This window comes from Sinocyclocheilus grahami, unplaced genomic scaffold, assembly GCF_001515645.1.
Source record: "Sinocyclocheilus grahami isolate Dianchi unplaced genomic scaffold, SAMN03320097.WGS_v1.1 scaffold361.1, whole genome shotgun sequence".
Lineage (NCBI taxonomy): Eukaryota > Metazoa > Chordata > Actinopteri > Cypriniformes > Cyprinidae > Sinocyclocheilus > Sinocyclocheilus grahami.
This window is the reverse complement of record NW_015505540.1, coordinates 275,627-300,482: the sequence shown is the minus strand read 5'-3', so window position 1 is coordinate 300,482 and position 24,856 is coordinate 275,627. Positions and strand designations below refer to the sequence as shown.

Genomic DNA, 24,856 nt, shown 5'->3' with positions numbered 1-24,856 from the left:
ACACATAACTGTAACTATAAATATGCATATGAACAAACTTGAGTGTCCCATCTCTACCAAGCTCCCATCTCTCCTGCTGTGCTAATTGCACACAACCCACTGTCAGCCCATTGTTTTGCCAACTATTAAAAGGCCCATTCATGGCTTTGCTTTAGGGCCCCTTGTCTGCTAACTAATTATGCATTCAAACTTTTTTTAACAATCGTCATGGCATAAAACGACTTCAGCCTTCGAAATCTGCTTAAAAACCCAATTACATCTTCAGCTGACAAGTTGCACACACCAGTCTCTGTAAACAAAGACAAAACAATAGCTAATCAAGACACGGAACTAGGCAGCACTGACACCAGCGACCATCCAAAGAGGTTCTGACGTAACGGGCACCGGCTGTGAAGGCAGACAAAAGGGAAACGACGTAAAGAGAGCAAGAGAAAATAGAAGGGGGAGTATTTCGTGACCTGGAAGGTCAAGCGGTACACTGGGGTGATGATGCGGTTTGTGTCTTGTCAAACCACCATGGGGGAATGTGTTTGTGTGTGCAGGCAGAGGGCAAGGGTTCAGCTCTGACCTAAAGGAAGAGAATTGAGGCTTGTGGCCTGGAATCCTGGGGTCACTCTTTAGATGCACATTCCCTACAATTAATTCATTTGACATCACTGAAGGTCTCTCAGAGTCCAGCATTAGAGGAATGAAACCAATCCCTTCATACTACAATACACAGTCTCTGCCCCATAGGAAGATGTTTTTGAGGTTAGGTTAAGCACATTAGGTTATAGTATTTTGTATGAGCTGCCGGTATCGTAAGTGCAAAGAAAAATATTTAGGAAAGAAATCAAAAGACATCTATCTGCACAATGAGAGCACTTGTGCTCAAATAGCAGGAAGTTTAGTGTGGAAAATAACCTGAGCAACGGTCATTTTAATTCAACATACAAAAGAAAAAGAAAAAAACTTCTTAGAGAAATAATAAGGGGAAAATACCATCCTTTTATTTTAAATATATATTTCACACACACAAAAAAATTATTTACACATACATGCCAAAAAGGCACTTATTAAATATCCTTCAGGACCCATATGATCTAATAATAAAAAAAATCCTTCATTTTATAATTACAAAAAGAAAAGGCAAAAATACACACAAAAAAAACTGAAAATAAACATTAAATAAATAAATTAAACATTAACAAAATATGTACAAACATTTGCTTCTTGATTTAAGTGCAAAATGTGCACCAGGAAATAAAGTTAGACAAAGTTAATAAACTAGTTAAAGGAGTTGACAAAGTTATTAAGACACACTGGTCCACATTTTTGGGCCTTGTTAACCATTATATTATTTGTTACAGAATTTTAAACAATATTCCAGCGACAAACAGACATGCATCCACATCTACTCTCAGCATTTTAGATTAATCTGAATACTTCAAGTCTATAACTAATATTCAAGTTGCCCAACCAATCGTTTGCTAATGTTTTGCTTTCAGATTTCAAAAGAAAAGGCTTTGAAACTTTTGGCCCACTTAAAATTACTATCAACTTTTCTGAGAAAACAAGATGAAAACACTATTTTATCATCACTGGATTCTTTGGTTTATCTTGCCTCCACTTTTGGTCTTCAGTTTCCTTTTCGCTCGTTTTAAACATTTAGTCTTTGGCTAAGTGAGTCTTTGAATCTCAGTTCGCTTTGTTTCTCACAGTTTGCTTTCCTCCTCTTCCAGGGGTCGGTTTAATCCAGGAATGTACTTCAACAGCCTTCGCCTGAAGCTCTTCTGTTTGGGTTTGCGCTGCAGTGTGCTGAACCCTCCGCACTGCTGCTTTTCTCCGTTAGGCACAGAGGACGACGATGATGATGATGACGGCGCACCCCTCAGGTAACTGCGTGTGCTGGCGCTACGGGTCAGGGGGGTCTTGGCTGTAACAAAGAGCTCACTGGCAGGTCGGACGAGACGTGGACGGCCGTTTTGGGTCTTCTTTTGGTTTGCATCAAGCTCGTCGTTGCTGGCGTTATTGGAGCACTCCCCCTGGAAGATGCAGGTTTGGTAGAGTGGGTCATCCTCAGTTGTGGCGGCACTAAGATGGCTGACGCTGCTGCTCGTGCTCCCGGTGCCAAGTAACGCGCGCATGGCTGCAGGGCTCGGAGCTCCCAGACTACCGTACACACCGGCTGACTCCAGAGACTCATACACTGCCACATCACTCATGACGATGCCTGTGAGTGTGAAAACGGATAGCTAAATTAACCTCTGAAATGCGTTAAAGGAAAATTACTCCCCGTTTTAAGGTTCTTTACATTTTAAAATAAGTCTTTAAGAGATCCTGCAGGCTAGTAAAGTATTATGTTGCTATGTTAAGGCATTTAGTTTGATCTTTAATCACACTGGAAAAAACTAACATGTGCTTTTAAATGTGTCGTCTATCACAACATTGTGCTAACAGGAAGTATTTTGTGTGATACAAATATATGCAGAAGTCCTGAAATGTCAGGCTTCCAACCTTTATACGCTATTGAAACAAGCTCATAAACAGTAGGGGACGTGTCATTCAAAGGCCTGGTTTAGTAAGATCGCTATCATGTGCTAAAACTCACCATGCACAAGCCGCTGCTCTTGCACCATAAGAGATCTGTATTCATCCCATTTCTCATGCAGGGTTTGCTGGAGAGACAAAAAGACACAGTAAGAGTCATTTCACGTGTCATTTGGCTGATCGGTTCATTTTATTTTTTCCCCATCATCATCTTCATAGAGAACAGGGAAGTTTGTGGTCAGTGAGGTCAGACAGCTTTCAGTTCTTTGTTGCTACTTCTCGCATCACAACCTATTGCAGAGTTCTTTGTTGTGCAGGGCCATTTTTTAATCAATTCAATGTCAAATCATAAAAAAATGAAAAGGTTGAAAAGTTGGTTTATCATGATATTTTTGTATTTATTGTGATTTTGATTGTTTTTATCTGTTATTTTGCTGAATTTGATATAATAAAAAGAAAGCAGATAATATAAGTAAAAGTATAAACAGATACTTATTTTTATGTTATGGCAGATAATCAGTAATAAAATCAGTTACTTTAAATGCCACAAGTAATTTTAGACATTACAGTATTATAATGTACAGTATGAAAAATTGATATTTTATGGTTTGCAAAAGATTAAATTGAACACTGTTAAGAAGTTATTAGCATTTTTAAAGATTAACTTTTAGTGAGCCAGGGTTATTTTAGTATTTAATTTTAGTATTATAACAGATTTTATTAATACTTTGAATTAGTGTTTCAGTTTTCATTTTCATTTTAGTCTAAGTTATGGAAATTGTGTGCTTTTGTCATTTGTAGTTTTTTTTAATAGTTCTATTTAACTTGATTTTTATTTTAGTTTTAGTCATTTTAATATTTTAAATGAACAAAAATAACTCAAATTATAGCCGTGGCAACTAACTGAAATAAAATGTTTAAGTTTACTTTTTCTATCTAATATTTATGATTTATTTAGTTTCAGCTTTCAATGAACGAAAATTATTTTGTCATTTTAATGAGACCCTCTAACATTGTCTGACAACTAGATTTAATAGATTTTTATTTAATTGATTTATTTAAATAACTTCAACCCTGACAAAAGCCTTTGTACCAAAACATATCTCTCAAACACCACAGAAGTGACAACCAAAATGAAACCGTAGTTGTATATAAACTTTATGGCCTAGGCATCTTCTTTCACATATGAGAATGTCCTAAGGAATGTAAAAATGTGCCTTGCTTTGTTTCGGACGGCACTGTGTCAGCTGTACTGTGGTATGTGAGGATTAAGACTGGCCTGTCACTGGAACAGGTGGGGTGTGAGAGGAAACAGGTGTGGTCAGCGCTAGTGCTCGGTGCCAAACCAGGGCAGCTGTGTTAAAGCTGGGCTTACATTACAACGCTCGTAAACGTCTCTGTATATGAGACGACACGCTGCTTGATACGAGCATGTCGGTGTACATGTTCTTTGAGAAACTTACCTTTAGATACTGCAGTCGTGCTTCCAATTCTGATTTTCGTATAGAGTCGCTGTAGACGGTTTCTAGCCTAGACACAGGAACAAAATAACACAGTATTGCATGACAAAGTCACTTCCTATATCGTGCTGTATTACACATCAAAGCCTCAGTGTATTAAACACTCCAATTAAACACTTTAAAGTCAAAGAGGTCTTTACAACAGACTTAAGACCACAACGTGTCTGAATATGAGCTTAGTGGTAATACAAAACTCCCCTTCCCCCAAATGTATATAATTTCAGGACCAGCATTGGTGATATGATATGAAGCAGGAACCTCTTTTTTTTTTACTGGGCTGCTGTAAACTTTCTCATTTACAGCATAACCCCACGTTTAAAAGTGGAAATAATTGGGTTAAAAGCCGTGGAGAGCGAAGGCATGAACTTTTACGCATTCATGTGGTTCACATCACTGGTCTCCACACTTTATAAATGGAGGTTCATTTTCACTGGCCTTTCATCTTTAATTAAACAGGAAATAAAAGGGGCAAGGAGAGTGTGGTTCCAATCAAGTAATAGCAGATCTAATTTTTCATGCCAATCAAAAAAGACCACAGGTACACTCGGAACAACTTAGTTTTAATTTAAACTTAAAACATCCATTCTACTTTAAGAAAGAGTAAATTTCGCTAATTTAAAAAAAAATGTAGACATGATAGAACATTAAATATCTACATACCTAATGATGTTGCCTGATGATTTAATGAGCTGGACGATTTCTTTATGGCGAAAGCCTTCAACAGAAGTGTCGTTCACACTGGCGATCGTGTCTCCTACAAACCCAAGAGAAGAGTGTTAAACTGAGAACAGATCTGACTGGACACAGTATACTAACATTTTGTGTGCAAAATTAATTCTTTCATCGTTATTTTCTTTATTTTGAAACCTGGCTCTCCTTCTTTTAAGGAACACAAAAGGAGACACTTATTGTGAAATCCCATTTCCACACACTGAAAAAGAATGGCGACCATGGCTGCAAAACAAGAGTTCATAGGAAACATTTTCAGAGAGCGCATTCAGTTTCAGTTTGTTAAATGGCTTTTGAACATTTGGAATATAATGCACAAGTCGCATTGACTACTTTTATGGTGCTTTAGAGCTTGACATGCATGGTCACCATCCACTTTCATCGTATGAAAAAAAAGAGCAGCATGAACACTCTACTAGACATCATTTCGGTTCTAACACAGGAGTCATACAAGTTTGGAACAACAGCATGAATATAAAAATTATGTCAATTTATACACTCATCTTGTGTGTTTTTTTCTCTTCACGTGACAAAAACTCAAAGCAATCTTATTTGATGTAATAATTGAGCTTTTTTTCTCCTTTACAAAACTCAACCTGGAGGATTTTGGGAAGACAATTTACTAAAGTGTTTTGGGACACATCTGCCGGAGAGGGGCTGGATTGTCCGCATCAATATGTAATGAAATAATTCCTTTTCTCCTTGGAAAGGTTTGGGTTTTCTTGTCTAACTAAGAACGATGAGGTCATGTGCTTTTGAGAGACAGGCCAAAGACGACAATAGTGCAAAGCATGCAGGGAATGCAGGAAGCGAAACCAACACTCACGCACAGCAACTCTGAGTAGGAGTTCCTCTTTACCTCTGATCTGACATCAGTTTATCTAGGAGTCCTAATTGTTACATTTCAGACTCTGGAGAAGATCAACTGATCCCGGAACAGAGCAAGCGGGTATTTTAGACGCAGAACTGTTTGTTCTCTTTGAGATTACAGAAAAGAATGCAGATTTTACATATACAATTTCTAGCAAGTGGTAACAATTCATAAAAGCCTGAATAGGGCATTATAGGACAGTGGCACAGATGCATTCTTAGAAAAAACATCTTGTTCTACTTGTCAACTTGTTCTCTAAACTCGAAATAAAGTTGCTAACAAGTTTCTATAAGGACTGAAACTAATACACAAATGCTAATTCAGAAGTTTCTGGCAAGTTTTATGTTTTGAAAGAAAATAATTCATTTATAGAGCAAGGATAATTAAATTATTGAAAAAAGAAAGAAAAAAAAATGTTAAATTTTTAAATAAAATAAATTAAAACAAATGCAGCCTTGGTGAGCATAAGATACTTTTTTCAAAAAAAAAAAAAATGTTATGCCAAGTAAAAGATTTACGCCAAGTACAGTAAGAGCTTTCTAAACAAAAAATAAAAAACATAAAAAAAAAAAAAAGCCACAGAGTGACTTGGCAGTATCCGGTTTTACAGTTTGAAAGAATAAAAATCCACATACAGTCTATGTGGGTGCAGCTCTGTGATATTTGCTCTTGCTAAAACAGCAGGGCTGCCACTCAACTGTCATGGTGTTTTGACAGACTGACGAGATCTCCAAGTGAGAAAGCAAGACATTTGCATGCCTTCTGAAATATTACTCCTATTCAGACTGACTCATTTCACTACAAAACAGGATGTTCAAGAAGTAGATGAAGGAAACCTATCCTTGTTATGCTTTAAAACACACTCCCTATGACCCCAAGGATCACTCTGAATATTCTAGCCTCTGTGTCAAATGCCAGTTTAAAGAGCAGGAATTACGGAGCAAACATAAAGGGTGGTGTTAATATGAGCACACTTACCGACTTTAAGGCCAGCAAATTGGGCAGGACTGTCTTCGTGGACTTTGCAAACAAAGGTGCACATCTCTACCGAGTTCTCACTCTGGTGATGCAGCCCATATGTCTGTAGACACACAAAATAATAAAAAAAAAAAAACAGACTGTAAACAAAGCTGTCTCTTTTGCAGAGGGTAATGTTATTTATAGATATGCAATCAGATCATGCTAAAGTAAACAAAATGATTCATACGCTAGGCAGCAAAGGTGTGCCATTTGTTTGAAAGCCGAGGCTTATTGTTCGACGTAGCATTGCTAAATCGGGTCTGATAGTGTTTCCACAGTGGCTTAATGCCATAATGTGTTCAATGACTAGAATGTTGACCTGCACGGCTTCATAAAGACTGACTGACAGACTCGATAGCTTAAAGGATACTGAACGTGAGGGATGGCTCCAGGTGGTTTACGCACATGCAAACATCCTTGATAAACAAGCCACACCAAAACTGGGCCATTTGAAAACGCCTGGGTTTTGTTGTCGTTCCAATGTTTGAACTGTACATGCATCTGGCGGAGGCTTATGAAAATGTTTGGCAAATGTTAGCACCATATCTGAGAGTTAGCGATAGTTTACTTGGTGTCAAAACCCATTTTACATGTGTAACGTGGCATATTTCTGAATGAAATTGATATTCAATTATATTCAGTCAAAAAGGAAACGTTTAAATTTACAGTTACATTTACATTGAATATTTTCGATTATAACAATATATATCCACGACCCTTCATTGGCCAAGCGGTTTGCAAAAATGTATGGATAATATAATGTAATATCTATGAACCTACATACAAGCAATTTTTAATAGTAGCAATAAAATGTTTTCTGCACCAGTAAAATCATGCAGTGCTGCAGTGGACTAGCAACTGGATTTCTGTGTAAACTATTGAGGATGTATTAAGGATGGAAGTGGTTATAACATTTCATAGTGGTGTGAGATATTTCAGAGTATTAATTCTATGAGTTAAGAACACCATGCACCTCTACACAGTAAGAGAAGTTTAAAACAGAACAGGAAGAGTCTGTCGATACGCAAAACATCAGCTTTTGTTTCCATTATAACTGTAATCAGTAGCTCATGGTGAAACGCACATGCTGATATACTGAAGCCATTTGCATGTTGGTGCCTTTGGTATCAGCGGCACTTTGGTTCATGGATGTGTGCAGATTCAAATGAGTGTCTCACTTTGCTGTCAGTTTCCTGACGTGTGTGGAGCCCAAATGTTTGCTGTGGCGCACAATGTTTTCATCAGTCACCACAGAAACACGCTGTGGCTCTAAGACGCTCTCACGACAATGAATGACAATTTCTTGAGAGTGTAACATGCATTAGAATGCCTTATTTCAATAGCTTTGAGGATAACTGGTGTTGCTGCTTACTCCCCATACTGAAACCCAAGGCTGTTGTTGAGGTTAACATGTGAGCTGAGGATACTGTTAAACCTCATTATGTCAGAAAGAAAAGGTGAATCTGACTAAACTCTGGGTGACTCTTCATAAAGGCGGTCTTAAAGGGATAGTTTACTCAAAAATGAACATTCTGTCATCATTTACTCACTCTTGTGTTGTTACAAACCCCAATGACTGACTTCATTCAGTAGAGCACAAAAAGAGATGTTTCGAAGAATGCTAACGCTGCTCTTTACCATTACAATGACAATGACTGGGGCTGTCAACTGCCAAAAAAAACACCAAAAAGCAGTCAATATGACTTGTGTGCTTTATTTGAAGTCTTCTAAAGGAATTAATTCAATCAACATTCAGCAATTTTAGCCAATATTCAATGAAAATCTTGCTTGACAATGAGTCGCCATTCACTTTTATTGTATGGAAAAATATAAGCTCTGACATTCTCATTAAATTAAACAATTTAATTAAATTTAAAGGAAATTAAAACGAAAGAAAATGTCATATGGTTTCAAATATTATGAGGGTGAATACATTTTGAAACTCTTTTTGGGTGAACTGTCCCTTTAAGGAAAAACCTCTAAATACCCACTGCAATATTGTATGGCCTGGACTATCAATAAACACTCCCAAAGACTACATTTAGAAGAAAAAAACATGCAAATTTAGAAACATCTCTGAAACGTGAATCATTTGCAAAGTGTTTTCAAATGTTTGGAATCGTCCGTTTCCTTCCTCTTCCCACACACTCCAACCGCTTACGCGGATCTCTGAGACACTAAGCGCCTCGGGAGATGCAAAGTACAGTCATATTTACATAGTAGATACGGCCAACCGTATCCCCGCTGCTAAGAGACTCCAAAAACAATGTTGTCTACAGCACGCCATCCTAGAAAACAATTCATTTCTTGATATGTCGCCTCTCATGTGACAGAAACTTGATGCCATATCCTGTACAAGAGGACATGGCAGGAAAGGAGGGGTCCTCCATCTGAACTATTATACATTCCTAAATATAAACTAGCTATCTGGTACATTTGTCAAAACAAATGACATACTGCTTTGAAGCAGGATAAAGAATTACTAATGCAGAGTTCATAATCGGTTCCACATTGAGGAACTGGCCTTTGATAAAGTGAACATTGTGAAGAACAAATTACAGAGAAAACAAGCAGGTTCTCACACCAAGAGGGATTTTTGATTCTGTCACAACTACAACTGGATTACACATAGATAAACCTTAGCTAATACTTGTTTCTGTCAAAATGAGGTCAAATAAACACTGGTGTCATTGACTGAACATAACAGCTATTTAACCATGAATAGATCCTTCATCCAAGGTCTTACTTTTCTTTAATTCTGAGCAGCCCACCCATATGTACAAACTAAGTCATCTTAGAAAGGTTTACATTATTTACCACCATTTCAGACACCTTGAATGAATTCAAAGAGTTTTAAATCCCTCTTACCTGGATCTCAAAGCCAAAGGTCTCCTCCTCTTTCTTCATTAGGATCACTGTTTTCCTGGAAGGAAAAACCAAAATAGAGGGTTTTCTATTAATATGAGCTCAAAAGGGGCTGCTGTACAGAGACAGTCTTAGTAAAGTGTCGTTCTAAGTGGTTTTGTCTCAATCTATGACCTTGACTGATGGTCAGTGCTTACAGGAACATGGATGATGAAAGACACACTGAGGAAACGCATAGTCAACCGCATGATGCTGCTGTTTTGGAGGATACGTCTATGTGGCGTAATGGGAAACGTTTGAAAAAGAACAAAGTTTTTTAAAAATTCTGTGTGTGACATCTGAACAGCTCATTTTCAAACTATGCTTTCAGTGCACTTTCGGTTTCATACTGTTATACAGTCTGTTTTTACAATTCTCGATAACAACGGCCTCAGGGTATGAATGACTACCGCATAGGTGCATTTTAAACCGGAGATGACTTCTGTTGGGATAATAGTAGTTGTCTAGACAATTGAGCAATCGCGGGATTCAAATGAGTCCTGTTTTTCTGAAAGCACTCATACATCATTAGGCAATCATGAATTATGCATATGCTTATACTAAAGAATAAAGAGATGCATACAGTGAAGAAAGATCGCATCTGACCATCTGGCCGATCCAAAACACACTCCCTTTTTATTCATTCAGACCTCATTGCATTCATTCTGTCCTCCAAAAAGGCCATTTTATATGAATCTATAATTGCGGTTGTTTAAGGGCGGATATTTTTATGCCATGACACTGTGGAAAGGTGTGAAAGACAAGGGTCTGACGTTTTCATAACTGTCGCAATAAATAGAGTATATTTTAAGGAAGTAACAATGACGCATGCACACACCAAACAAATGGCAATCTTACCTTTGTGGTTCTAGAGAGTGCGAAAGGGGTTTCCATTTTTGCAGCCCACCATTCTGTTTAGCAAGATAGAGAGATGAAGGGAAAAATAGAAAGACAACAAGAGAGAAAGAAAATGAGTGTCTGTGACCTTTGGAATATCTGTCCTTAGAAATCCCCCCGATCAACAGGTCTTTTCCCAAAGTCTGAGCTGTAGGTTCTGCAATAATGTTCATTACACACATATGCTGTTTAACAGCTTGGATGACAATCGCAGATATAACCTGAAATGCATGCCTGTCTGCCGCTTTCACTTAACCGTTTCTGTTGCAGCTTTCTTTGGTTTGGTCTCTGATCTTATTTTATCTCCAGACTAGGTACACTTATCGCTGTAAGCGTCTCTGAAATTATCACAAGGAGATCTAAGATGCAGCCAGGTTGGTGAATACAAGTTCTGTCATGTGCTAACAACTGTACTGATGTTCTGGCTGATAATGTTGAAAACCCAACCCAAACTGCGCGAAGGACATAAGAATTAATTCATATTACGCCCGCATTTACAGACGCCCATTCAATCGGACTGTACCTCAACCCCAACAACTTCAGCTTCCCACAAAGTGCACTTTGTGCACAAACCCTCCAAAGCTAGTAAAACGTTGCCTTTCTTTATTTTCGGACACTTTGAGAATTGTCGTAGGATCCCCCTCAATGACTTCATTTATTTCCAAGTAACTAAGAGGGTCCCTTGGGGGCAGTTGGATGGGGTAGCAAAGCTCTCGGCCGCACAATACCCTGCTGTGGCCCGGCATTCACGCAAAGTGTAGGAGTCCAGATACAGAGAGCTGTTCATAAACCTGCCCTACAATCCAAAAGCTTGTCATGTAGTACTCCACTGTAAGCTTTGTTCAGGACTAATTTCCGCAAATTAAAATAAAACATTTAAAATGGCAAAAATTGCGGTCATTCTGCCCTAATAATTATTTTTTTCCCAAATGTACCCCCCCCCCTCCCAACTAAAAGACTTCATATTTGTAAACAGCAAAATTGTCTTAAAGGGATAGTTCATCCAAAAATGAAAACTCTGTCATCATTTACTCAACCTCAATGACAAAACTTTGGATGTCACTGACTTTCAATATATGGATAAAAACATTAAACATAAACAGAGAACTAAAACTACAACAACAAACACAACAAAAAAAACAGACAGAAGAAAGAGTCATACAGGTTTGGAATGACGGGGGAAATAAATGACAGTATTGTAATTTCTAAGTGAACTATCCCTTCAGAGCCATAACACATACTAGATTATAGATGTAGTTTAAATATAAACACCAGACACCTACTGGGAAATACTGAGATCATATCAGACCTATTTGAATTTCAAAAGTCATTTCATTACACAGTCAACAACACAACCACACTGACCCCTGGTCACTCAGGCTTTTTCAATTCTGCAGTAAATTCAGTTCCACACCACAAAGGTCTCAGACAACCAGGGGGGGGCTTCACTGCCCGGGACACTTGGTCAGGATCCATAAAATGGCCCGGCTGGCCACACAGGAGGCTGACTGTAAAAGAGCAGGCCCAGAATTCAGCAGGGACGAGCTGTTTACAGAAAAAAAAGAGTCGGTGGAGTCAGACCTGCGTGTGGGTGGTCCAAAGACACCGGGAAACACTTTACACCATGAGTGACCATGAAACACACTTCAGGGAGTCTAAACCCAAGGGCCAGAAGTCCAGAACCAAGCAGGCTCACATCTGTATGGTCAAAACCCAAGAGAGCAACTGCTTTTGCCAAAGCAAGAGTACATTGTAGAATTGACCAGCAGATTAATGTCTCTCTTTGGATTTGGAAGGAAGTGTTGGAGACTTTGTACTAGACATTGCCAATACCATCTATGTTTGCATCTATAATTATTATTATTATTATTTTCAGATATGTAAATTACATTTCCATTATTATTATTATTAAGCTCAAAACTAATCTTAAGATCAAAACTAAATCTAATTTGCATTATTGTAAATAATAATAAAAATATTTTTCTAATTTATATGAAAATTTATTTTCTTTTAGCTTATGCTAAAATGCAAAAAATAAATCTCATCCATAATGAATGGATGCTACCTAAAAAAAAAAAAAAAAAGAAGCTGATCATACATTTTCACAAGGTCAAAGGTTGTATGCTAACAATGAATAAAGTTATTTTACCACTGAACACTGTTTACTATTGAACTCACAGTGATGTAATCTGGGTGCTATCCAGTAGTAAGAGTTGAATATTGGTCAATCTCTACTTTCAATGGCATGATATGAATTATTGCCTGTTTGCATGAAAAATAATGATTCAGAGTCACGCAGAAATGAACAAGTGTAGCCACTTCTAAAGTTCAGCATGACTGCTCACATGTACACATTCAAATGAGGTTCTTCAGAGGAACCGTCACATGCTGATGGTCACAGATGCATATTGATGGACAGGTGTGAATGAACGCAGGTCAAGAAATTCTTTATATGCCAAGCAAAAGGTGACAACTGCTTGAGCCATTCAGGACAAGACTCAAACAGGGACATCATAGTCTAATTGAGTCTAACTACCTTAACTAGCCCCATACAACAGTGATTCTTAATCCTGGAGCACTTGAGTATTGCACATTTTGAATGTATTATACCCAGTTCAGAGCATCAAGCAATGAGCTGACGATATAAACCAGGTGTGCAATTAAGAGAAACATCCAAAATGTCCAGTTCAAGGCTACTCCAAGACCAGGTTTGAGAAACACTGTCCTTCTATAATGTTACATCCAATGATGGTGGCATATAAAAGTTATTAAGAGAGGAGGAGCTCAACTTGTGTGCCTTCAAACTAATCAAACTTGAGTGTTGCATGCACACTACTGGTTCTAATCAAAGCAAACTCATCACAGGACTGTTGTTTCTGTGCTTAATTATGTCCAGACAAAACCAAACAATGTATTCAAGATGTTCATACATAGAGGGCAGATATAAAGGAGGCAAACATTTAATATTACTTCTAAAGCTTTGACTCCAGTAGCTGTTATTAGTATGAATGATGAAGTATGAGTTCAGTTTTAACTCAGTAACACGATGTGGAAACTACAGCTCAACCTTGCAGAAGAAAAAAAACTGGCTTGCTGTTTTCAGCTGGTCTCCCAAGTCTGGCAAGCCTCTGAGACCAGCTAAAACCCATCTTAAAATGGTTTAAGATTATTCAGGATCAGGATTTTCTAAATAAGCCTCTGCACTCAATATCTGGCTAAAATAATGCCAATATTGCTCTAAAACCAGCCTAAGATGATGTATTGGTCTTATCTTGTTTAAGATGGTCTCCCTACCTGACCATCTAAAAATTGCCTTTAAAACCATCCAAAACACCTTTTTGATCATAGGTTGGGTGACTAGGACCAGCAAATCATCACGTCCCCCCCCCCCCAGAAGGGAATCAAAAGTAGATAAATATAATCACATGTAGCCTAACACAGTAGCTAAATATTTTCATTAATATTTCGCCATGGTACATGTAAATACTTTAAGGACTCAAATACAGCAAATTGAATCTAGAGGTTCAAATGAAATGCTCTAACCTTTTTAAAGTTCCTCGGTAGGGTCCCTCCAGAGTAAGCGAGGGTCTTGTAATTATAAACCTCAGTGGAGTTTGAGGGTCCACGATCCACAGTCCCACAGCTGTCCGATTTGGAGGACGTAAAGTAGACCTCCCCACTGTCATGACACAACGACCCGCTGTCCGGCTCGTTTGAGTTCAGCTTCTTTACCCGTCGGAAAGTCATATTTTTCATATTCCGCGTGTCACTCGATAAGAAAGCAACAGTGGATGAAAGAAGAATGAGAGATGAAAAGTACTGAGTGTGGGTGAAAAGCCACCCACTCGCCACCAGCTAGCAGTCTGACTTGTGCAACAAACCCCAGCTTTAGCTCAGTATCAGCTGCAGCATCTGCGGACAGACTCGTCGGGTTTAGAAACAAACGCACATGTGAAGGAAATACTTGAAAGAGGGGGCGGGAACAAGCGATTGGGGAGAGATGCTGAAATCTTCAAGGGGGCGGGGCCACACAATTGGCGCGATGTGATTGGTTGTCATGCACAGAAGCGATGTTTTGGCACGACAGTACATCGAAGCCTTCGAAAGTCAATGAAACTGTTTTGCAAGCATAAATATTATTAAACCAGACATAATTAAGCAATAGTAGCAACATTTTAGATAAAAAATATCCGTAATATAAATATACGTTTACGGTATACGTAAAAAAATATATAATCAAATAAAATAATTAACTTATTTTCAGTTGCGTAGAAATGGTACATGAGAAAATGAAACTTGGCACTTGCACCCAATGGTTGAGCAGGCTGGTGTAAAATTAGTTAAACTGATGGCGCCCTCTAGTGCTCATATGCGGCAAACTCCTTATGAGTGTTGAGGCAAATTATGACATTATGAAACTTGTATCAAAAATCAGTGACGCACTGCGAATCATTTAACATTGAAATGTTTATTCAGACAAATTCACAAAATTAAGAGATCCTCTACATTCTCAGGAGCAATGTAAAATGACAAAGCCTACCAGAGTGCCATAAATGTGTAATCGAAAACCTGAAGGAAATACAATAGATTGACAACTGTGTAAATGTATGAAATGCTGCAAAATCAGTTTTACACAACTGACTCAACACATTCTTGATACTATTATAACCTAATAAAATCAGTTAACATACTGTTGATTTAATTTCGGTATTTTATCTAAACATTACCACTACTATTTTAGGTGTTTACATTTTAACAGCAAATAAATTAGATGTCTCATAAAGCTCTTTAGATTTGATTTGGCTCAAGCTAGTCACTGATCTGGTAAAGATCACACTGGTAACTTGTTTAGCCTGGAGTAATCTGACATTCATGATTAGTAAATTAGTAAAAGTAGCTGAGAAAAATCTAAAGGAATAGCTAAAAGCAGTGTGCAGAGTTAGCACAGATCTATGGACAGATCTTCCTATACAGCAAAGTCACTGCGCATCAAACCGTGATTCATACACTGGACGCTTTGGAGTGATTTTTTTATGTATATCTACATAAGCTTAAAACAAATATCCATCCTATTTACTTGGAATGACCTGTGCACGATATGTATATCACAGCAATCTATGGACAGATCTTCCTATACAGCAAAGTCACTGCGCATCAAACCGTGATTCATACACTGGATGCTTTGGGGTGATGCATTTTTTTATGTATATCTACATAAGCTTAAAACAAATATCCATCCTATTTACTTGGAATGACCTGTGCACGATATGTATATCACAGCAAAAAATGCATGCAAAAATGCATGAGCTACTGTTTAAGAGCACTGCATTTCTTTAAAGAGAGCATATTTGAGGTTAAGATGGTCTAGTGAAGAGTTTGTACCTCATGTAAGGATAATCTCCAAAAAACACAAGGATTTGAGTAAGAGCTAAAACCTTATTAAGCATTTGCTGCAAAATTGACATAGTGGCTTTAAACTGTCATTGGCTTCAGAGTAATTGTTAATGCACACAGAGTTTCGAAGCAAACTTAAAACAGCTTCAAGCGCAGGTAAACTCTATTTCAGGTTGAAAAAGCCAGATTTGGCTTGAGGACCCATCAGCATACTGGCTTGGTTTTTGTGTGTGATGCGAATCTGAGGAAGAAAAATAGAAAGACAGATAAAACAACACAATAAGTTAAATCTCATTTAATGCTGACTTGTTTCTATTGTTTTAAACTGAAGCGAAAGGAATAGTTCACTCAAAAATTTAAAATAAAAATTAGCTCAAAATTAATTCACCCTGAAAATGTACTCACCCTCAGGCCATTCAAGATGTAGATGAGTTTGTTTCATAACAGATTTGGAGAAATATAGCATTGTTTTTATCAGCTGTTTGAACTCTCGTTCTGGCGGCACCCATTCACCCATAATGATAATTTTCTCCAAATCTGTTCGAATGAAGAAACTCTACATCTTGGATGGCCTGAGGGTACATTTACTATTTCAAATTGTAATTTTTGGATGAACTATTCCTTTAAACGGTGAAATAACATAAGCTGACGAGAACATAAATGCTGTTTTGTTTCAGTTTGGATGACAATCTATCACTTAAATTTAGTGATGGTTCATACTTGAATTATTTTTTTGAATGTTTTTTTTTTTAACAAATCATTATAATTCACTAAAAGCTTAAATTAGTTGTATTTTTTATTAGAAACCACTTATCTAAACACTGTTAATGGTCTTTTAAAAAATCTTTTTAGTGAATAGATTCAAAAGAGTCACCTGGATGAATCAAAGTCAAATGCTTAGAAAGGCAGTATGGTGGACACTTACGGTACAAGGTGGCTGCATCCACGGTTCTCCATCAATCTGCATGGGCAAAGGCTTCTTTGTCCTATAAATGAGTGAACATTTTTGAATAAAACAATTAGATACATTTTTAGAAACCAAAATAACCAGTGAATCATATGATGGGCAATTGCTTGGCTGACTAAGCAGACATTCACATACGACTCAATAATGGTTGACAGAGTGTTACAGAATAAATTGACTATGCCCATTTAATGACAAATGAATTAATGGAATGTAATTTACATATTTTGCTTTTGAAAAAAGCGAACAAATGAGTATGCAAATACAGGGAATGTTGATTAGACAGACAGTCATGTCTGAGCATGTCATGACATGTTGTGCCAGTATGAGCTTGTTTAAGGACAATTGCTGACATCTGCTGGTAACCTTATGTCTCACCTGATGGTAATCTGAGATGTTTTGGCAAGTCGGACTGCGCTCTTCAGCCCTGTGTATATCTGTCCCATCTCAATGGCTCCTTCCAATCCCACCACCTCCATGCGCTTGTCGCTCATGTCTGTTCGGAGACAGTCTGTTCAGTGTTTTGGATGATCTTCATATTAAAAGTTTTTTTCCCTGCATTGAAGGAAGCGTACCTTGCGGGCTCACTTTTAAGACGTCGGGGTCTACTATGACCTCAGGCAAGTCCTGGTCCGCTCTGTCACTTTTTTTGGCTTCACCCCACAGGTTAGAGCCGCCGTGCATGCTAGGAATGTTGAGGACGGCGATGCCCTCCAGAGAAAGACTACCAAGATCCAGCTGGGTCCCGCAACACTGGATGAGGCCAGACAGAGGCACTGGGGTCAGTTCCGTAAAGTTTTTCATATACAAAACGATTTCTAGCCGAATACTTCTAACATGCATGAGCAGATTTTTAAGTAATGAATTGCATTTGCTTCATATTCTGAATTAATGCCCCTGATCTGCTTGATTGAAATGTTCCTGGCTTGAGCTCTGACAGACGACTAATACCAGAAGCAGGTTAATAACATGTGTTAGTACTCTAATGCCCTCACTGTGCTCATGCTTTTTAGTTGATGCTTTTTGATGAGCTTTCAACACAAGGGAAGAAGGGTAGCTGGAATGATCAATAACCTCTTTGAACTTAGATAGGAGTGTGATCCTTTATTTATAAGGCGTTTTTTCTCACCTCAATGGTGAGACACTCCTTGAGTTTTTTACAAGATGCTGAGATCGTCTCGGACGTGGCAAATTCAAAATACCACAGTTTGTTCTTCATCCTGTAAGAAAGTTATATATGCATGAAAAGGAAGCAACAAATGTGTGATACCCATTACAGATCGTTTTATTTGGCGGTTTTTATTATATATGCTTTTGATAATTAAATTGGACGTTACCAAGTCAAACTGATTTTCAAAAAAACAACAAAACAAATACATAGTGTATATACACTATAGTCAAAAGTTTGGAGTCAGTAAGATTTTTAAATGTTTTTGAAAGATGTCTCTTATGCTCACCAAGGCTGCAAATATTTTATAAAAAATACATTAAAAACTGTTATATTGTAAAATATCATTACAATTTAAAATAACGGTTTTCTATGTTTTAATATGTAATTAATTCCTGTGAATACAAAGCTGAATTCTTTGCAGCCATTACTCCAGTCTTAGTGTCACATGATCCTTCAGAAATCATACTAATGTGATGATTTGATGTTCTAATAACATTTCTTATTATTATTATTAATGTTAAAAACAATTGTGGTGCTTTATACTTTTGTGGAAACTGTGATACTTTTTTTTCAGGATTCTTGATGAATAGAAAGATCAAAAGAACAGCATTTATTTGAATGAGATATCTTTTGAAACAATGTAACATTTTTTTACTGTTACTCTAAATACATTTTAATGCCCCCTTCCTGAATTAATATCTAATAAAATAAATAAATAATAATAGTAATATTTAGTTTACAGTTATAATTATCTTTATTACAATTATAATTTATTTTTATTTCTTTCCAATAATGAAATTCCAGGAAATAATCGGGCAAAAATGAAATTATATATATACTGTATATATATATATATATATATATATATATATATATACATACATTTTTTAATTTATTTTTTATAAGGAAATTGCATGATTTAAGCCAAACAAACAACCTACATTTACAATGGTTACAATAAATTAAAATCTATTAAATGTTTCCTATAAATAATTTACATCAAATCCACTGTTCCGCTGTGCATTGTAATGAACATTAGACATACACTCCATTTACAAGCATCACATAATATTTAAAAGGCCAAGATTGAGTTATTGTCTTATACCATAAATATTAAAATAAGATGATGGATTTTTTTGTATATTCTTTTTTATTTTTTGAAGAAATACATATTGATGAGTAGATCTGTGGACTCTAGTGGGGTCCTAGTGTGCAACATCCCCACCTGCTGTTAAACTTCTGTGGGTGTTTCTCCCTCATGGTGTGGAAGCGGTGAGCAATGGAGGCATCCTGTTCCACAAACAATCAACAGTGAGAATGATAAATATACTATGAGTTAAATAAGAAAGTTTTTACAGATAACACATATTATTTTGGCAGAGAAACAGAAAGAAAATGAGATGATTGAAACTGCATAAAATCGAATACAATAGAGGTCATATTTCAGATGGATGCTGTACTGTATGTGTCATACCACTCCAATGGAGAAGTAGTTGTTGATGATTTCGTAGGGCACAGGGTCACCCCTTTCCTGACTGTCCTCCAGGGTCACCTGTATGCTCCAGCGATCCATCGGAGCCACAGAACTGCCCTCAATGTCCTTCAGGATACGGCCAAGATCCATTCCATCATAACCTACAAAAGTATAACACGTTCAAGTTTCAATATATATATAGCACATGTTCAAGTTCAGCTTTTGCCCTCACCTCCTCCCCATCGAAGACAGCGTGCAAGATCATTTCCTGTGCCAAGAGGAAGCACAGCCACCGGGGGGCGCATTGGCAGGTTGGCTTTATCTTTATGAGGAATTGAAAAGTGAAATGAGATCTAAACATACATATCCTCTATGGTTTTGCATTGAGTGTTACACAATGTATGTTTGATTTAGTTTCCAACCTATAGCGTCAAGGATCCAGCCAACTGTGCCGTCACCTCCACAAACTAATATTCTATAGTCTGGCAGATCTCTGAAGAAACATAACCTGGTTGGGAAATGAAAGATCATATAGATTACAACCTCATTTTTTTACAAGCTTCTTTAAGGTATTAAACCCAATATATCACCATCCACATCTATGAAACACAAAATGTGGATCATAAATCATGCGTTTTTCAATCTTAGTTGGTTTTTAATAGTTTAGTTGTCCACAAGTTCAACCAAGTGGATCCAGGGCACAAATAAAGACATACATATGCTGAAATATTAGTGAAATCCTTACCCTGGTCCTGGTCCACCACTGGAAAGGTTATAAACCTGCCGAGGATTCAACAAGTATTGGAATTTCCGAAGGACTCTGTAAAAACACACATTTTGTGAGTAAAAATTATGATTTAAAATACACATCTCTAAAGACACACAGGAAATTAGACAATAACTGACTGATGGAAGTGTTCTCACCTCTCTCCCTGTTTACCGCCACTTTTAGGATTCACAAACACCAAAAGAGGATGAGTGTCAGGAATTGGGTTTATCTGTTTGGGGACAGGAAGTTGTGTGTTAGTTTCACCGCCATCATTCAGTATCTCTTATCTCAGCCTGGGAAAGCTGAAACATAAAAGGCTGTCCTGGCTGTGTCTCTTACCTGTAGAACCTGTCCATCAGGTGTAGTGTTGTGGTCACTGTCATCACTTGCAAATGCACAGCCGTTCTTTATGCAGTTCGGCCTCTCCTAAGTGAGAAAACAAAGAACAAAAGGTATAATGGAGAATGAAATCACAATTAATCTGTGCTTTTGTCTTCTATTTAAGCAGACCTGTAATCTTTTAACCATTTAAACCATCTAATCATGTTGTTTTTAATTTAACAAAATAGAATGGTTGTGCTTTTCCACAATCATGGAGCTTTGCAGGCTATATTTATCATCTAATAAACATCTTATATATATATATATATATATATATATATATATAAACATTAAATATAAAATAATAAAAGTGTACATGTAAGCATATATTTGAGTGTATTTTGATGTATACAGTTGCAAATCCTGAGACTTTAATCCATGGAATTATGTAGGTCTTCCAGACGGACTTTAATTTGCATTACCTTGATGATGGGATAAATGGCCCACGGTGGTAAGATATGATCTCTAAAAGGGCCACAATCACATTCAAAGGGTTCCTGGGTTGCACACTCATCATGTCTCTAAAATATGACAGTAAAAAGCATTTAATGATAAACTATGAACCAGAGTAAACATGACAAATCGACCTGCTTCAGTTGTGATACTTTATCAACAATTAATCTTGAAGTGCATTTCTTTTTTTTACCCAACAGCCCCAAACTCACCATAGTGTGACACCAGACACAGCGTTTCCCAGTGAGGCCGTGCAAACTCTTTATCTTCTTCTGACACCGGTCACACTTCCCAGAATCACAGTTTCCACTCACCCAGTCATGGGCCGCAATCTGCATGCAAACAAATTAGATGCACATATGCTATTTACGTTTCCAGTGTCTGCTTGATGGCAGTACTGAAAAAAAAAAAAAGCTTACAGAAGATGCTTAGAGTGGGCTCTATCTGCCCTGGGCCAAACAAGTAATATCTACAATAGAGGACCTTGATGAGACACCCTGTTGATGTTCCCAGTTGAATAAGAAATAAAACGGAACTTTTTAAAATCCATGTAGAACATTTTTACACTATTTAAAGGATATGTACTTATTAAAATGTGTTATTTTATTTTATTCCTTTTTTAGGTTTTACTTTTTAATATACAGTTTTATATACTAACATATACAGGTAGCATTAAAGGTTGTTTGTGCAGTTTTTAAGCTTTATGCACATCACTTTTTAAGTTATTTACAGTGATGCCATTAAATCCTGAAATGTTTAATTGTATTGGTTTTATATTTAATCGACAAAAGCAAAAGAAAAGAAATAAAGGTTTTCTTACCCCCATCTCTTTCTTTGACATCACATATGTGCGGGTGCACGGAGCCGGGTTTTTATTTGCACACCGGCCATGGACTGTGTATTTGCAGCCTGTGTATGATACCAAACTGATCAGAACCACAAATATGAATTTGCAAGGTTATGCATAACTACATTTTGAGCTAGGTAGATAAACCACAATACACATTGGCCCACTGGATTTCAGGAATGTATCAATTTAAATTGCTAAAATGAAACCTTTTATTGGCAGTCTGGAAATATTTATTACATTTGCAAAACAAACTGTGAGCCTATCTTGTAAATTACCCAGAGTTCCACTCACAGGTGCAGCAGAGACCCTGTTTGCGCAGCCCCAGCAGCATATTCTGACAGACGTTGCAGTACACAGGCTTGTTGAAATGTTTCAACCTCCACAGGTGCTGGCCGTCTCTTTGGGTCATCTTTGGAAAGCAGAAAATCATCATGTTAGAGAACAGGTTATGTTTTTCTTTATAATCTAATTCTGTAAAATGTAACATGTCATTCAATATATGTTCCTATGAAGCTAATGATTCACATTTCTTTAATCTGTCTATAACCAGAGTGTAGATGTAGATACAAGGTAAAAAAGGCAAAGAAATGGCTACGAAATATGTAGCCTGATGACAAAAGAACATTTATCATAACTCACTCACTCTCATGTCATTTCAAACCAGTATGAACAAATGATAAAGGTCTGGTCACATTTACTGATGTTCGGCAAATTCTCACAGGCTAAATACAGTTATTTCAACAAGTATCCACACAATTGGGAATTTAACATTAAGGTCAAAGATTTCCCCACACTGATTTTGCGACAAGTTCAAGTTAGTTGCATAAATTTGCTGTATTGACCAACAGAGATCTACACAAAAAATTCCACTAATGGGACTGCACAATTCGTAAACAATTTGTGATTCATGAACAAATCAGTTTGATTTTTGAACTGGATCAATCGGTTCAATTAAAAGAATCAGCTCATTCATTAATGGATTTTGTTTTTAAGTTCAACTCACTGACTCAAGGAATCAATTGCAGCTTACTGGAGGGAAACTTTAGCTGTGAATCATCACACAATGCTATTGTATGACTTCTGAAGACTTGAAATATAGCAGATGAGTCACATGAACTACTCTGATAAAAATTTTTTGGTTTTGTATTTTTTATCTATGGCCTCCATTGTCATAGGGGAAAAACATTTGTGAGGATTCACCAGAAATTCTCCTCCTGTGTTTCACACAAAAAATAACAGCAAACGGGTTAGGGTGGATAAATGATGACATCATTTTTAGTTTTGGATATACACCTGTAATAAATAAGATGAAATGTCAATCTATTTAAGAAACAGATGACGACATAAGCGTAAATAAAATGCTAATCAGTGGAATGTGCTTTTGAACCACTCTCAGACTCACAAGTGTCGTTTTCTTGTTTATTTCAGATTGCTTGCTTATCTTACACCTACTGGCAAATCATTATGAATTCAGCGGCTGGCTGGAGGTGGTTAGGGTGGGCTGAGGACATTGACTCACGCAGTCACATCAGGGAATCAGCAATAATTCAGAATATTATTGGTTCGGATGACTCAGGCGGGAACTTCAGGCGGCCGAACGGGCGGTCAGAAACTGAAGCCCACACAGCCATGCTGTAACTGGGCCTGATGGCTCAGCATAGCCCCCATGTGCCACTTGGGCAGGTAGAAATAGCACACGGGGAAGTCCCTGGCTTTGATACATGGTTGAGCATGAGGACAAAGATCTGGCTCCCAAATGCAAGACTGTTGTTTAGGCTAAATTCATGTGATTAAAATAATCTACGTGACAGCACAAACTGCATTTGCTGTAACAGACTGTGACCGCTGGTGGTAACAACAAATGTCTTGCAGTTGTAACTTCCGTACTGACTTTGCCTTACGTGGTGTAAGTGTGAACTATACTTATTAGTACTAAATGCACATTTCTAGCGTGAAAGTGGCACCGGCTTAGCATTTAGTTGAGCTTTGGTTTTCATTATATTTAGATGTATTTAGTCATGGAAAAAAGTTGCTGTTAACTCTGTGGCTTGTCTCCAGGTCATGCACTAGCACAGTATGGACAGATACAAGAGTTTTGGGAGTTGAATGGCTTATGTTCCCCCTCCAGAGGAGTATGAAGCCAGCTACTGCTCTAGTGTTACTTGCTGGAAGCTAGCTTGAGCTTTCATGTTGAAGCTGCCAAGAGGCTTGTGTGAAAAGATGCATGTTAGGGATATTCTGAATGCATGCCTTCTTCAGATGCATGCTTATTTTTAATGAGATGTCATGTAAAGTAGATCTTATGCATTACGTGCTAATGAGATGCAAGGGATTTCTGGTTTGCAAAGATTCACAAGTCTATATGCATCTCACAGCTGCTATAGATATGAATCCTGGCTGTGAACCACCACAGACATGTGCTGTAAAATTTGGATTAATCGAAAATCTATATGGGTTTACCACCGAAAAATTCTTATGGGACACTTGAGCATCACATCCATATGTGCTTGTTAAAAATAAAAATGTAATTAAAAATAAAGATTTGATAAAAAATAAACAAATAAAAATGTAAATAAAATTACATTTAGAAATAAAAACAATTAAACAATATATTTTAAAAATAAGTAAAAAATAATGCTAATGTGCAATTGGCTGTGCATATAAGTGTGTGTGGGTATGTGAGCATGTGCTTCCAGCACTGTTACTGTTGCTTGCGCCAGGGTTTAAATAAATGGATTCTACAGGATTCCCAGTAATGTAACCAAATAGTTGGTAAGGTTTTTTTTAATGATTTTTTATTTTTTATCAATATTTTTTTTGTCTTTTTATGAAAACAGAGAACAAAGATTCCCAGAGTACCACCCTGCTCTCCCTCTGGACAGACGGTATACTCAACCAAATTTCAGAAAGAGTAGATCTGCTTGAAAAAA

General features: G+C 37.2%; 2 protein-coding genes across 2 annotated transcripts in view; both read right to left on the bottom strand.

Annotated features, from left to right (window-relative positions):
* Nucleotides 1-1,149: 1,149 nt before the first annotated feature.
* On the bottom strand, nt 1,150-14,432 carry LOC107549045 (general receptor for phosphoinositides 1-associated scaffold protein-like). Its single transcript, XM_016229953.1, has 8 exons — nt 14,014-14,432; nt 10,432-10,484; nt 9,538-9,592; nt 6,628-6,730; nt 4,710-4,803; nt 3,993-4,059; nt 2,591-2,657; nt 1,150-2,212 (listed from the first exon to the last, which is right to left on the bottom strand). The coding sequence occupies exons 1-8, from the start codon at nt 14,224-14,226 to the stop codon at nt 1,695-1,697; spliced, it is 1,170 nt and encodes a 389-aa protein (XP_016085439.1). The 5' UTR covers nt 14,227-14,432; the 3' UTR covers nt 1,150-1,694.
* A 1,165-nt stretch (nt 14,433-15,597) lies between these two features.
* LOC107549042 (diacylglycerol kinase alpha-like) overlaps nt 15,598-24,856 on the bottom strand; it is a 29,785-nt gene continuing 20,526 nt past the window's right edge. Inside the window, exons 9-24 of the mRNA XM_016229949.1 lie at nt 22,218-22,335; nt 21,897-21,985; nt 21,289-21,408; nt 21,046-21,144; nt 20,582-20,668; nt 20,398-20,471; nt 20,219-20,293; nt 19,896-19,981; nt 19,706-19,795; nt 19,474-19,634; nt 19,225-19,289; nt 17,958-18,048; nt 17,404-17,581; nt 17,207-17,324; nt 16,790-16,850; nt 15,598-16,105 (exon numbers count right to left, since the gene is read on the bottom strand). Coding sequence (XP_016085435.1) covers nt 16,028-16,105; nt 16,790-16,850; nt 17,207-17,324; nt 17,404-17,581; nt 17,958-18,048; nt 19,225-19,289; nt 19,474-19,634; nt 19,706-19,795; nt 19,896-19,981; nt 20,219-20,293; nt 20,398-20,471; nt 20,582-20,668; nt 21,046-21,144; nt 21,289-21,408; nt 21,897-21,985; nt 22,218-22,335 — 1,590 coding nt within the window. The 3' untranslated portion in view covers nt 15,598-16,027. The remainder of the gene's footprint in view (nt 16,106-16,789; nt 16,851-17,206; nt 17,325-17,403; nt 17,582-17,957; nt 18,049-19,224; nt 19,290-19,473; nt 19,635-19,705; nt 19,796-19,895; nt 19,982-20,218; nt 20,294-20,397; nt 20,472-20,581; nt 20,669-21,045; nt 21,145-21,288; nt 21,409-21,896; nt 21,986-22,217; nt 22,336-24,856) is intronic.

What these genes read in the sequence shown, in the direction of transcription:
- LOC107549045 (XM_016229953.1), bottom strand. Translation starts at nt 14,226, where the DNA reads ATGAAAAATATGACTTTCCGACGGGTAAAGAAGCTGAACTCAAACGAG. An exon ending in ATTTGCTGGCCTTAAAGTCG is followed by an intron (nt 4,804 to 6,627) that starts GTAAGTGTGCTC and finishes TTGGGTTTGTAG; the next exon opens with GAGACACGATCGCCAGTGTG. An exon ending in AGAGCAGCGGCTTGTGCATG is followed by an intron (nt 2,213 to 2,590) that starts GTGAGTTTTAGC and finishes TCACACTCACAG; the next exon opens with GCATCGTCATGAGTGATGTG.